The sequence below is a fragment of the Genypterus blacodes genome, unplaced genomic scaffold (assembly GCF_046128005.1).
Source record: "Genypterus blacodes isolate CSIRO-AG114 ecotype Tasmania unplaced genomic scaffold, CSIRO-AGI_Gbla_v1 ptg000022l_1, whole genome shotgun sequence".
NCBI classification, from domain to species: Eukaryota; Metazoa; Chordata; class Actinopteri; order Ophidiiformes; family Ophidiidae; genus Genypterus; species Genypterus blacodes.
In genome coordinates this window covers 3,306,511-3,317,827 of record NW_027466835.1, presented here as the reverse complement: position 1 = coordinate 3,317,827, position 11,317 = coordinate 3,306,511, and the positions used below count along the sequence as shown (strand labels likewise).

The following is an 11,317-nucleotide window of genomic DNA, read 5'->3' as shown; positions in this document are numbered from 1 at the left end:
TCAAATTCTGAACAGTTGAGATATATCTATCAGTGTTCGCTTCTCAGCTGAATGAACAGACTTTTGAAATGGCAGAGACAGTGCTTCAGCAAATTAGACGAAAATATCTTGCGACTGAGACAGCATACACCCAGGGACATGTGTGTGGACAATGTGTGGATTGTTGCTCTGACTCCTCTCTCAGCCAACTATTGTTGCAGTCCTTTGCAAGAGCTACGGATGCAGCACAGGGAGCTCCTGAGCGGCATTTAAACATTAAATACATCTGAATCTTGATATCATAATTTCCAAATGTTGGAGCCACATTTTTGAATTTTGCTGTAAAAGTTGGGAATTTTGATTTTGATGTCAAAGAAATACATTAAATGTTAAAACGACTTGCCATAGGGAACAACATTACTGATGATTAAAGACAATGCTGCAGTGTTTCCACCCTCACACCCTGCCTTCGACCTTCTTAGTTCCAGTGGCATTCTTGTTTTGACCTTGCTTTTTAGATGCATCTGTTCCTCCATTTGAACCGGCCTCCATTGCAATCCCAGAGAGAATGTTGACTTCGTTTTACAGTTCAACAGCAGTTTGTCAAAACTGATTGCATTTGCGTATTGCATGCCACAAATTTCCTCTAAATCTAGACCATCTCCTCCCTCCGATCAAGGCTGGCTGACTGGATGTTGCTGGTCTTGGGACTGTGAGGTTGGCCCAGAGCGGTGACCTCTGCCCTGGCTTTCAGCATTTGTTCTGGTCCCCAGTGAAGACAGAGAGGGCAGGGACACGAGGTGGGGTGATGCATGATGGTAGGGTAGATGGCTCCTGCTGTTGGAGGCAGCCCACCTGATCTGTTGTGGTATTGTGATAGTCGAAGAGCATCCAGCGGCCTCAGGGTAGCACTGTAAGGGTTGTGGACCAAGGATGGTGGGGATGAGAGAGACAGAGGGGAGTAAAGGTGGAGCGGCAGGTGAGGGAGATGGTGTGGGATGAAGGGGTACGGCATGGAAGAGGAGGGTGCAGAGCGGCCCATCAGGAGTGCCCCCAGCGGGTCGACCAGAGGGTGGGGCCAAGGTAAGGAGAGTCTCTGACGTTTGTCTTTCATCCTCCTGTTCTGGAACCATACCTGGAAAGAAAGAAAGAAAGATTGTTATTGTTTTGTGGAAAATCCTTCTTTACTGAAAGAGAATACAACTGATATTTGCATGTTCTCCCAGGAAATATTTTGTACAGGAGTGACATATCCCATTGAACACATCAAATCAACAACGTCAAATCTGAAAGCCCTGGTGCCTGTCTGTCTGTCAATCTGTCTTCAGCCCTCAACGGTCCAGACAATTGCCCAAAATATCCCAGAGGGCTGTGGTTCTACAGTGTCAAGCAGCAGCATTTATGGTTCCTTTCCTGGCATTCCTGCTTACCATAAAAGGCTCTCCAATAGTTGAGTGAAACGTGGGTGCATTTACAGCGTATTAAAGTCGCTGCATTGAGCTCAGGGACCTCTGCGTCAAAACTTGGGTCCTGCTAAATCTGTCAACACTCAATCTGCTCTCTTGATTGAAACGAGGAAGAGAAGATGAGATGAAATCCTGACATTCATGGCAAATGTCAAGCTTGTCTCATGTGATTAACTGCCTTACACTGTATTTATGTTTCCTGTTTTGACTTGCTTTAGACTGTGAACAAAGTGACCATGAATAAAATCAATAACATAACTTTTCATAAAGCCTACTGTCATGAGAAGACTGCTGCCTTGCAAATGTTTCCTATAAGACAACAAATGATTGTGTTTTCATGTCATGTAGCACTAGCGTGGACTGGCTTCGTCCACACTGTTTACAAAATATCACATTCTTCCTCCCCCTCTGTCACTGACTTTGTTGCACACAAATTATTTCAGTACATCCACACCTGTAATTGAGTGTTTTTAGCTGATGCCACCTTGCCGCAAAATTAGTTTAGCATAGTAAGCAACAGCTAACTTAAATATATTTATGTTTCACAACTAAATTATTGGTTCACAAATATACATCAAACACAAATTGTATTTTTCCTTTCATTTATTTATGGAATCACTTGCATTTATTTGTGGAATGCTCCATTTGCATTCATGTATCAGGTGGATTAATTTGTGGAATTCTGAAAAAAATCGACCGTTGAGTAAGAAAACTTCCACACAAAAGGTTTCCAGCCAATCAGACAAGACAAGAGTCAGCTATTCCGACAAATCACAGCACACACCAGCTCAATCAATCAGTGCAGACATAACTACCCCTGTAGGAAAGAAAGGCTTCTATTCTCGCTGCGGTCTGAGGTAAGAACTATGTGCGCTTTGTGCTTGATTAACCTAAACCAAAAATTTATTCATAAGGTTTCATCGTGTCACAGCTAGTGTGAAGGAGTTTTCTTCATGGCCTCGCTGCTGTGCGCGTTTAGTGAAGACAATAGCCAATGTTGGCTATCTTGCAGAAGATAGTGAATAAGCAGTTGTGTTCTCAACACTGTGTTAGAGACACATTCTCTACACTTTTTGTATGTGTAACAGTGCATATTAGTGTTTGGGCAGAACTACCCCAATACACAGAGAAAACATGTGACAGTCACAATTTGTATACTCTTCTCCATCTTGTGTAAATTCAAAAGGTCCTTGACAAGTCTTTGCATATCTGCTTGAGCAGCACTCTCCAGCACAGCAGAAAGGCCCTGCACAGTCATTTTACAGCTTATCTACTGATGTGGTTATTGTCATTGTGGTGCTGAATTTATCAATAAGGTAGTTAATAAGAGTCACACACACCAACATTAGCCATAGAAAACCACTTATAATGTATTTAATTACCTATCTGTCAGGCTGACTGTTGAACTTCATATAAGAATTTTCAACTAACTTAACATGTAAGTTCAGCCTAGATAAATATGGTACACATCAGGGTAACACTCACAGTTGGCAAATCTTGAGGTGTGGCCATGACAGGTAAAACTAACAAAAAGTAGACATAGAAAAACATGGAACAACGCTAGCTTGAGTATATGCTACAACTGAAAGCAGTGGTATTACAATTGTGCTTACTCAAACATAAAACGTGTTCATATTCCCTGATGACAAACTAGGCGTATGTAGGGCGTGGGACGGCTCTAACGCAGTGCTGAGAACCGCAGTAAACCCAACAAGTTCAGTAACTGCATACTTGCTATCGTCAGCAAGTATAACTAAGAGTGCACAGCAGTGAGGCCATGAAGAATTCTCCTTCAAACACGATGAAACCTTTTGGTCATGCTAATGGTAAAGTTAATCAAGCACATAGCGCACATACAGTAGTTCTCTAGACTTACCTGAGACCGTAGTGTAAGGAGAAGCCTTCTTTCCCGTAGAGGTAGTCAAGTCTGCACTGATTGGTTGAGCTGGGGCATGCTGTGATTAGTCAGAGCAGCTGATGTCTTGCCTGATTGGCGAGAGACATTTGTCGAACAGTTTTTCTCCGTCTACAGTAGATTTTGTTTCAAAATTCCCAAAATAAATCTAGGTGACACAGGAATGAAAATGGAGCGTTCCACAATTAAATGATTTCTAAATGCATTTTTGCCTTCTAAATTCATGAAATGATGCCTGAAATAACCCAATTATGCAATGCATAAGTGTTACATGCAGTGTGAGCATCATTAACACTACATTGTATTGTAGACTTTCATTTCATTACTTTATAGATATAAAGGGGAAATGCAGGATTTGTGTTCCTGCATGTTGAATGGTACACAAATGGCTCACACAAATGGCTCACATCATAACATAAACATGTAAAATAAACCACTGGCAGAGACACAAGAGGCTGCTTATAGGGCCCCTGAAATACAGCAGAGGTCTGGCTTAATAATCCGAAAGCTGATTACATTGGGTCCATACCTAATGTGATTTGGAATTTAGTGTAAATGGAGACAGTTTGCTAGAGATGGTAGTGAATTGTGACATTGAAAAACACTGGATCCTATTGCCTCAAGTTGATTGGACTGTGTTTTGTACCCTATGGTGGGATGTAGTGATGTACAATATATTGATGAAAATGTTTATTCAGTCTGTGTATACTTTCAAAACATGATCGTTACATCAACTGTCAGAGAGTTCCCAGTTAGTTTATTTACTTTTGTGATAGTTGTGTGGAGTTTAGTAGCTTGGGGCCCTAAATATGCTGGTGCTGGGCCTGATGGGTTGGAATATGCAGAAACTGTTTGATTCTTTTGACCACACGTACCTTTATGGTTGTTTCCGGTAAGTTGAGCGCTGTGGCCAGTTCGCAGCGCCGCGGTCTGGACACGTAGCTTTCCTTGCCGTACTCCTGCTCCAGCCGAGACAGCTGCTCGCGTGTAAATGCTGTCCGGTGCCGTCGACTCTGGTCGAGCAGCGCGCCGCGCGGGCACGGCTCCTGCTGCTCCTGCTCGTGCACGGCGGCAGCCACCGGCGTCTGTCTGCCCTCCGCCACTGGAACCCCGCAAGAAGAACACCGTATTTATTCATCATTACTATATTTAATCTATCGTCTCACCTGTCTTATTATGTCATCATGAGATCGTGGAAAAAGTTAAAAACGAAATGATGTTAATCAAATATCATAAACTCACCTGTAAAAAAAAGAAAAGAAAAAAAACAAGTTTTTCCAGAAAGCATAGTGTACAAATTTAAAAACTTTAAAAACCATAAACGCATATGAAATATCCTCCCATGTGATCTAGATCCAGTAAAACTGCATTCAGATCTGAAACACACATTCCTAATGGGAATACTTTAAAATCTAGTTTGTTCCCTAAAGCAATCAAAAACACAATAATCGATTTTGTTTTGCCCCTCTTCACTTGTCTATATACACTACAGAAGACATTCATGGAAATGTCTCAGAAAGGTCTCAGTTTTGCACGAATATGACTTTAAAACCACTCACGCATTCGGCTGCTCCTGTCTCTGACGTGTGTCGCGGATACACAAATCGTCCCGCTGAACTCTGAGCTCGAAGGCCCGCTGAAGCTTCCCACTGGCATTAAGTTGTCCTTTCAAAGGAACGCCAACGCTCACGTCCGCTCCATCCAGGTCTGACGAGACAGTTGGGGTAGGGATGGGGTGTTTTTGTCCTCCCTTCCTCCCCCCTCCACCAGCGCGTGTTCCCCGGGGCGGCTCGCCTCTCCTCCTCCGTCCGCGGAGAGTGCGTCGGCCCGGCGCGGCGCCGCGACCCGGAGAGGTGTTAAAGGTGTTAGGATAAAGCCTTTGGTCTCCGTCTCAGCCTTTGTACTTTTGTTATGGAGAATTAAAGACGGGCAGAGACAGACAGCAGCAGACGCTCATTGTTCTCCGCCGTTTGATGTTGGGGGTTTGGAAGTCAATCATTACAGGCCTAATAACTCCAAAATGACCAACCAGAGGGGCAGAGAAATAATTATTAATTATTAGATGTATTATTCATTGTATTTTTGTGGATTAAGAAAGATAAGAGGGCTGTTTTCGTTACGATACATTTGGTGAATGACGTGAATGAAGTTGTCTTCACAATATTCGGTATTTGATCGACTTTTAAAATAACACAACAGGGCTGATGAGCTGAACATTTCATTAGTCATAATAATACAGTACTAATGTAAACCCTATATCCTATAATTATAGACTAGGTCTCATTGTATAAACTGACCCTTGAGTCGGTGTTTTGGATTTTATTACGGCTATAATCTGCGGAGATTGTTGATCCGGCGGCCAGATGATGATAAAGAGGACAGGCAGAGGACAGAGACAGTCAGACGCCAGGCAGGGTGGAGCGCCATAACACACCTGGTGGAGGAAATTAATCATTATACGTTGTGAGTATGAGTTGAAAAGCTTTTTGTATGAAAATAACTGAAATTCACGTAACAGGAAAGATATTAGAAGAAATTTGATTGACAGACATTGTTTTATAGTCATTTTTGTTTATATTACGCTTGTATTATACATTCTAGATCTGCATTATGTGTCTGTATTCTTGAATCTTTGTCTGTGTCGTTGTTATTTAGTGATAAAGGAGTTTGTCCTTGTCTTGTAGAGAGCTTGCTGGGTTGGGAACGTTGATCTATGGGCCTGTTACAGCTTTTTAAGATGCTCTGTGTGATGTGGGTTATACAGATAAACTTTACTTGACATTTCCCTAATCCTCCACACACATTAACACATTATTTAAAGTAACATGTGTTCAGTGGCATTCTTAAGGACTTCAGATTGTAGCAGGCCCTACTGTTTAAATTAACTTGAACATTACATAGCCTAGCTCTCTCTCTCTCTCTCTCTGCATAATTAGAGGACATTTGCATTTAAAAGTTAATCTTGTTGTTGCCTTACTGGCATTTTTTGCCTCAATCTCAGTGCACAGAAAAATTAAATTTTCTGTGCATATGAATTTAAAAACTGCTCAAGAACACCTTAGCAGGATATACAGCAACACTGGTAGGTCAAACTCATGACTGTGTCTTCACTGGCATAACGTCTTCCAGTAATTTGAGCTCTATATCCATTTGATTAATTCAAAGTCAAAGTCCCTGCTTCTGTTATAAACTCTGAAATGATGAGAAAACCACTTGCATGTGTTCGTATTGGAGGTTGAGGAGTTGTGACCTCTGACTAAGGTCAACAAGCCAGGATGGAGAACAATCGAACACAATACATTGTTTTTAAAAGGCCGTCACATTCGTCACATCCACATTTACACATGCTGCACAGCTTTTGGATGCAACATGTGTTCAACACGTGTAAACTGTGACAAATATTGACGCAGCATATGTTCTGAACACTTACAGAGAATGTGTTTGTCCTATTGAAAACAAAACATCCCTATCAAGACAGCAGCCCTTTTTTGTGCCACATATGTCGATGCCTTCAACTACGATTCTGACTTAATGCTGACTTTGATGTGATGGAAGATTTTTTTCAACACAGCCTCGCAGCAGCACACCAGAAGTTATAACTGGTATCAATCATTAGATGTTATGTGGCACCTTTTAATTATTGGCAGCACTGCACTTTCATTTCATACAATCCACATCTCCACTAACATGGTGTCACTATATGTATACTGTATGTCAGGTAATATCAATCAAACTGTTGTCGGCTTAAATGTAAAAACAAATATGAAAATTTAGTCGAGCAGGAATATTATGCAGCTGGATTTAATTTTACTTGGAATGCGCAATAAGAATACATTCATTTAATCAGAATCAGAAGAGCTTTATTGCCAAGTAAGTTTTCACAAGAAGCTGTATTTGTGGTGTGAGGTTTTGGTCCTGATGGACCTTAGCCTCCTGCGAGAGGGGAGGGTTACAAACAGATTGTGTCTAGGGCGGGAAGGGTCAGCCACAATCTTGCCTGCCCGCTTCAGGGTCTGGGAGGCGTAGAGGTCCTGGAGGGACGGCAGGTTGCAGCCGATCACCTTCTCGGCTCAGCAGATGAACCTGCCCTTGTCCTTGGCAGTGGCTGCAGCGAACCAAACGGTGATGAAGGAGGTGAGGATGGACTCAATGATGGCAGAATAGAAGTGCACCATCATTGTCTTTGGCAGGTTGAACTTCTTCAGCTGCTGCAGGAAGATCATTCTCTGCTGGGCCGTTTTGGTGAGGAAGCTGATGTTGAGCTTCCACTTGAGGTCCTGGGAGATGATAGATCCCAGGAATCGAAAAGACTCCACACTGTCAACTGGGGAGTCACACAGAATGATGGGGGGGGGGGTTGGTTTAAAGAGTTGACGTAGCTATTTTTGCTAATTATATGATGGTAATACTGACTCTTTGGAAAGTGTTTCATATAAATGGAGACCAGCATGTCACTGTAATGTGCATTTGAATTGAATTTACGGAATTTACTTATCTCTTTATCCATGCTCTGTGTTGCCTTCATCCACCATACCTAACTCTAACCCTAGCTGAACCCTAACCCTAACCCTAACCTTAACTGGTTATTGGCAATATTAAGCAAGAGTGCACTTACGTAATTTATACTTTTCTAGGAAGGTAGCATATAAAGGCATTGGTCTTTTTCCTTTGAACTGAAATATTGAGCCTTGGACATAAAATATTTAAAAAAAGCACTATCCTGTAAGAGTGAAGACGTACTTCTATGGAAAACAAGGAGGTGACAGTGCATACAATGATTTTAATCAAACTGTTTACAGTGGTGTGTAGGCAGGCATTCCAAGCGTGTCTTTCCCTTTCACACCACCTCTCCCAGATATTCATTCAGGTAGACGGAGAAGAGGTATTCGTGTGCACTGAGTCGCCATGGGAGGAGAACCTATAACATTGCCAGTATTAATGCTGGAACATGTGTGTGAACAAAAACCCACAAACTTACATGAGGCAGAGTGGCTTAGCACTCTACCTCACTGCTCCCTGTTTAAAATGTACGCGCCTTCACATGTGTATGTGTCCAAACGAACGGGTGGCTATGATTGTGAGGATAATAAAGTTAGTTCTAGCGATTTCTCAGAGCAAGGAAATGATGTAGCCCATTGTACTAACTCCAGATATGAATTCCACATTGATGACCTCTGCATCGAAATGCAAAGCTGACCACATTACCACAGCAAAATGAATGATGAAGCTGCTCAGATTGTCCTCACACCTATCCACTTAAAACCACAACTCTCCCCTGGTGTGGCAGATCACACCTTCTCTTTGTGGTTTGGGAAGGGCATTAGGACTATAAGCGATCTGGTGTCGGGTGACAATGTGATGTCATTTGATTAGCTCAGATGAAAGTACAATCTTGCAGCCCTCTCGGCCGAATTGCTCCAGTAAAACTGTTTAATCTCTATGAAGTGCAGTATTACTGAAGGTTCATATTTTCTTTGTATATTCAATGTTTTTTTTGGGTCGAACTGTGTAAACAAATTGATATTATATTCAATATATATATCTGTATATATTGAGATATATATTCAGTACTGTAACTGTAACTGTTGCACAGTAATTTCCCTCTGGATAATACACTTATCTTATCTTGTCTTATCTTAAGAAAAATTGTCGATCTGACCTATTGTCTGCATTCTTGGAATACAGTCAGGAATACTGAACCTAACCTCTTAACGGAAGCTTTATAAGGTGCTGGTCTTTTGTTTAAGGAGATATTCTTCAATGGATTTCCAACAAGACCCCTACCATTTCTCAATGGATCTGGATTGTTATGGAACTTATCCCTTCAGAAGCTTTCATGGCTTCAGGACAAGCCGATTTACTGCGCAAATGTGGAACCCATTCCTGGACTACAGAAACAACAACAAAACACTGAACAGCAGGACAGCTAAGGAGAGAGATAAAGCACAAATATCTGATCTAATGACCAACACAATACTGACTATCTGGCATATTGGCAATTGGCAATGTACAACAGCACCAGGGGTTTTGGACTAATTTGTGTTTCCAAAGACTGTTTTCAAATTTCATATCCAAGCAGAACTGAACAATCATTTGAATGGAGAGTAAAAAAAAAGACTCTAGCAAAGTTGTAACCAAAATATCATGCAATTTGTGCTTCGAAATTAGCAATCTGCAGGTCTCTTGCGGGCCGGATCACCGGATCGGCTCGCGGACTAATTAAGTGAAGTTGGATAATTTCTCACACAACCGGAACACCGGTTAAAAAACACTGCTATACACTACCTTTGTATAATCCCGCTGGAAGTTCCTATTGCACCCCAACCATTTGTGGAGAGGGAATCTCTCATGGAATTGGCTCTCCCGAGGTTTCTTCCTTTTGTCCTTATACATTAAGTTTTTCCTTGTCTTCCTAGAGTGCTTTGGGCAGGGTATGGAATTTTCCTGATGTTGTGGGTCTGTAAAGCCCTTTGAGACATTGAATGTGATATACAAATGACATAGACTTGACTTGACTGAGTGACCTACATGAGAGAATAACTGAATTCCCCTTACAGTTCTATGAAAAAAACTAACAGGCCCCAGAAAATACACACAACTTTTCCAAAAAAGGGAAAAATAAGTGGCAACGGACATTCGAACTGGTCTCTTCTGAGATTTCTTCCCCTGCTTGTTGGCCGCTATATTCCAGAGGGGGTAAAGACTTGGCGCATAATCATTTACAAGGGAAACTCTCTGCTACCTCCCAATATCTGACCACAGACTGTTACTCCTAGAGGTTTTTTCCTAGTTATAAATTATGGCCTAAGCCTCATTATCTTGAACATTATCCTGTTCTGATTCAGAAATGTGGTCCTCTAATTGAGTTTTGTACCATCAGATTTGAGGCAAGGCATTCCTTGATGATTTACACACTTTGGTCTCCATCAAGAAATTATTGTCATCGATCCTGACCTGCTGAATTACCACACACCACTGGCAGCATACCTTGTTGGTGGAGAACTGAGTTAGTCTGAGGACGTTCATGTTGCATTTAGGCAGTGGTTCCCAAAGTGGACAGACTTTGAGTGCAGCTGGATGCTCCGAGGTTGTTGTGAACAAGAGAAGGAAGGAACAGAAAAAACACACTGCAGTCACGAAATCCAGAATGGTGAGATCCATTACTACAACCCACAATTGAATCGATTGCTCAAACATGTTCATCCTTGTCTCTAGGCTAATGGTGAATACCTGGATGTGGCCATAAAATGAACGCAATCCTCATGGACATGAAGGTCCATTATGTGATATGTTTCCACGCAAGATCTTCAGCGTGGCAGTTGTCATAGAGGAGAGGATCATCCTTCATGGACTCAGTGATATGCCAAATGGTTTGATCATGCTAATGGAAAACATCTACTGCCTAAACCTGCAGTACACATGAAGTACTCCTTGGAGTTTTTCCAGAGAGTTGTTATGAATATCAAACTAGATCAGTGCTCAGCAAGGATTCACGGACTGAGAAACAGAAACTGCTGAGATATTGTTTATAGAGCGTCACGCATACAGATGTTAATGCTTGAAGGAAGCAATGTGTTTTGTTGTTAAATAAGGGGACAGAAGTGACATATTGTTACTTATTGTTCTTTATTATTGTTCTGGCCCCTTTCCAACACTTGCACTTCTGCTTCACTCTTGCAGCTCAAAATTATCTTTTATATGTGTTTTCAAAAATACTGTTAAATATATTTTAAAATGGTGAAATGATTGCTGCAGATCACATAGCTAAAAGCTCATTGTTTTGTATTTTCAATAAATGTTGAGGAAATGCATTTTTGCAGTTCGTAAGACCAAGCACTAATTTCTTCAAATGAATTGGTCGATTAATAAAAAGTGTAAAGTAGGGGTACTTGCCTATAACTGTAATAACTAATGACCAGAAAAATAGAAACAGCTGTGTTGTGATACAATCCAGTCC

The 11,317-nt window shown here is 41.5% G+C and overlaps 1 protein-coding gene across 1 annotated transcript; it reads right to left on the bottom strand.

Annotated features, from left to right (window-relative positions):
* Positions 1-631: 631 nt before the first annotated feature.
* Positions 632-10,386, bottom strand: eve1 (even-skipped-like1). The gene is made up of 7 exons (XM_076143079.1): positions 10,348-10,386; positions 7,558-7,637; positions 7,358-7,465; positions 5,051-5,263; positions 4,945-5,009; positions 4,236-4,462; positions 632-1,114 (listed from the first exon to the last, which is right to left on the bottom strand). Exons 1-7 carry the CDS (start codon positions 10,384-10,386, stop codon positions 632-634), a joined length of 1,215 nt encoding a protein of 404 aa, XP_075999194.1.
* Positions 10,387-11,317: the final 931 nt, after the last annotated feature.

What these genes read in the sequence shown, in the direction of transcription:
- eve1 (XM_076143079.1), bottom strand. Translation starts at nt 10,386, where the DNA reads ATGAACGTCCTCAGACTAACTCAGTTCTCCACCAACAAG. An exon ending in CCAGACCCTGAAGCGGGCAG is followed by an intron (nt 5,264 to 7,357) that starts GCAAGATTGTGG and finishes CCATAACAAAAG; the next exon opens with TACAAAGGCTGAGACGGAGA. An exon ending in TTTGTGTATCCGCGACACAC is followed by an intron (nt 4,463 to 4,944) that starts GTCAGAGACAGG and finishes GCGGGGTTCCAG; the next exon opens with TGGCGGAGGGCAGACAGACG.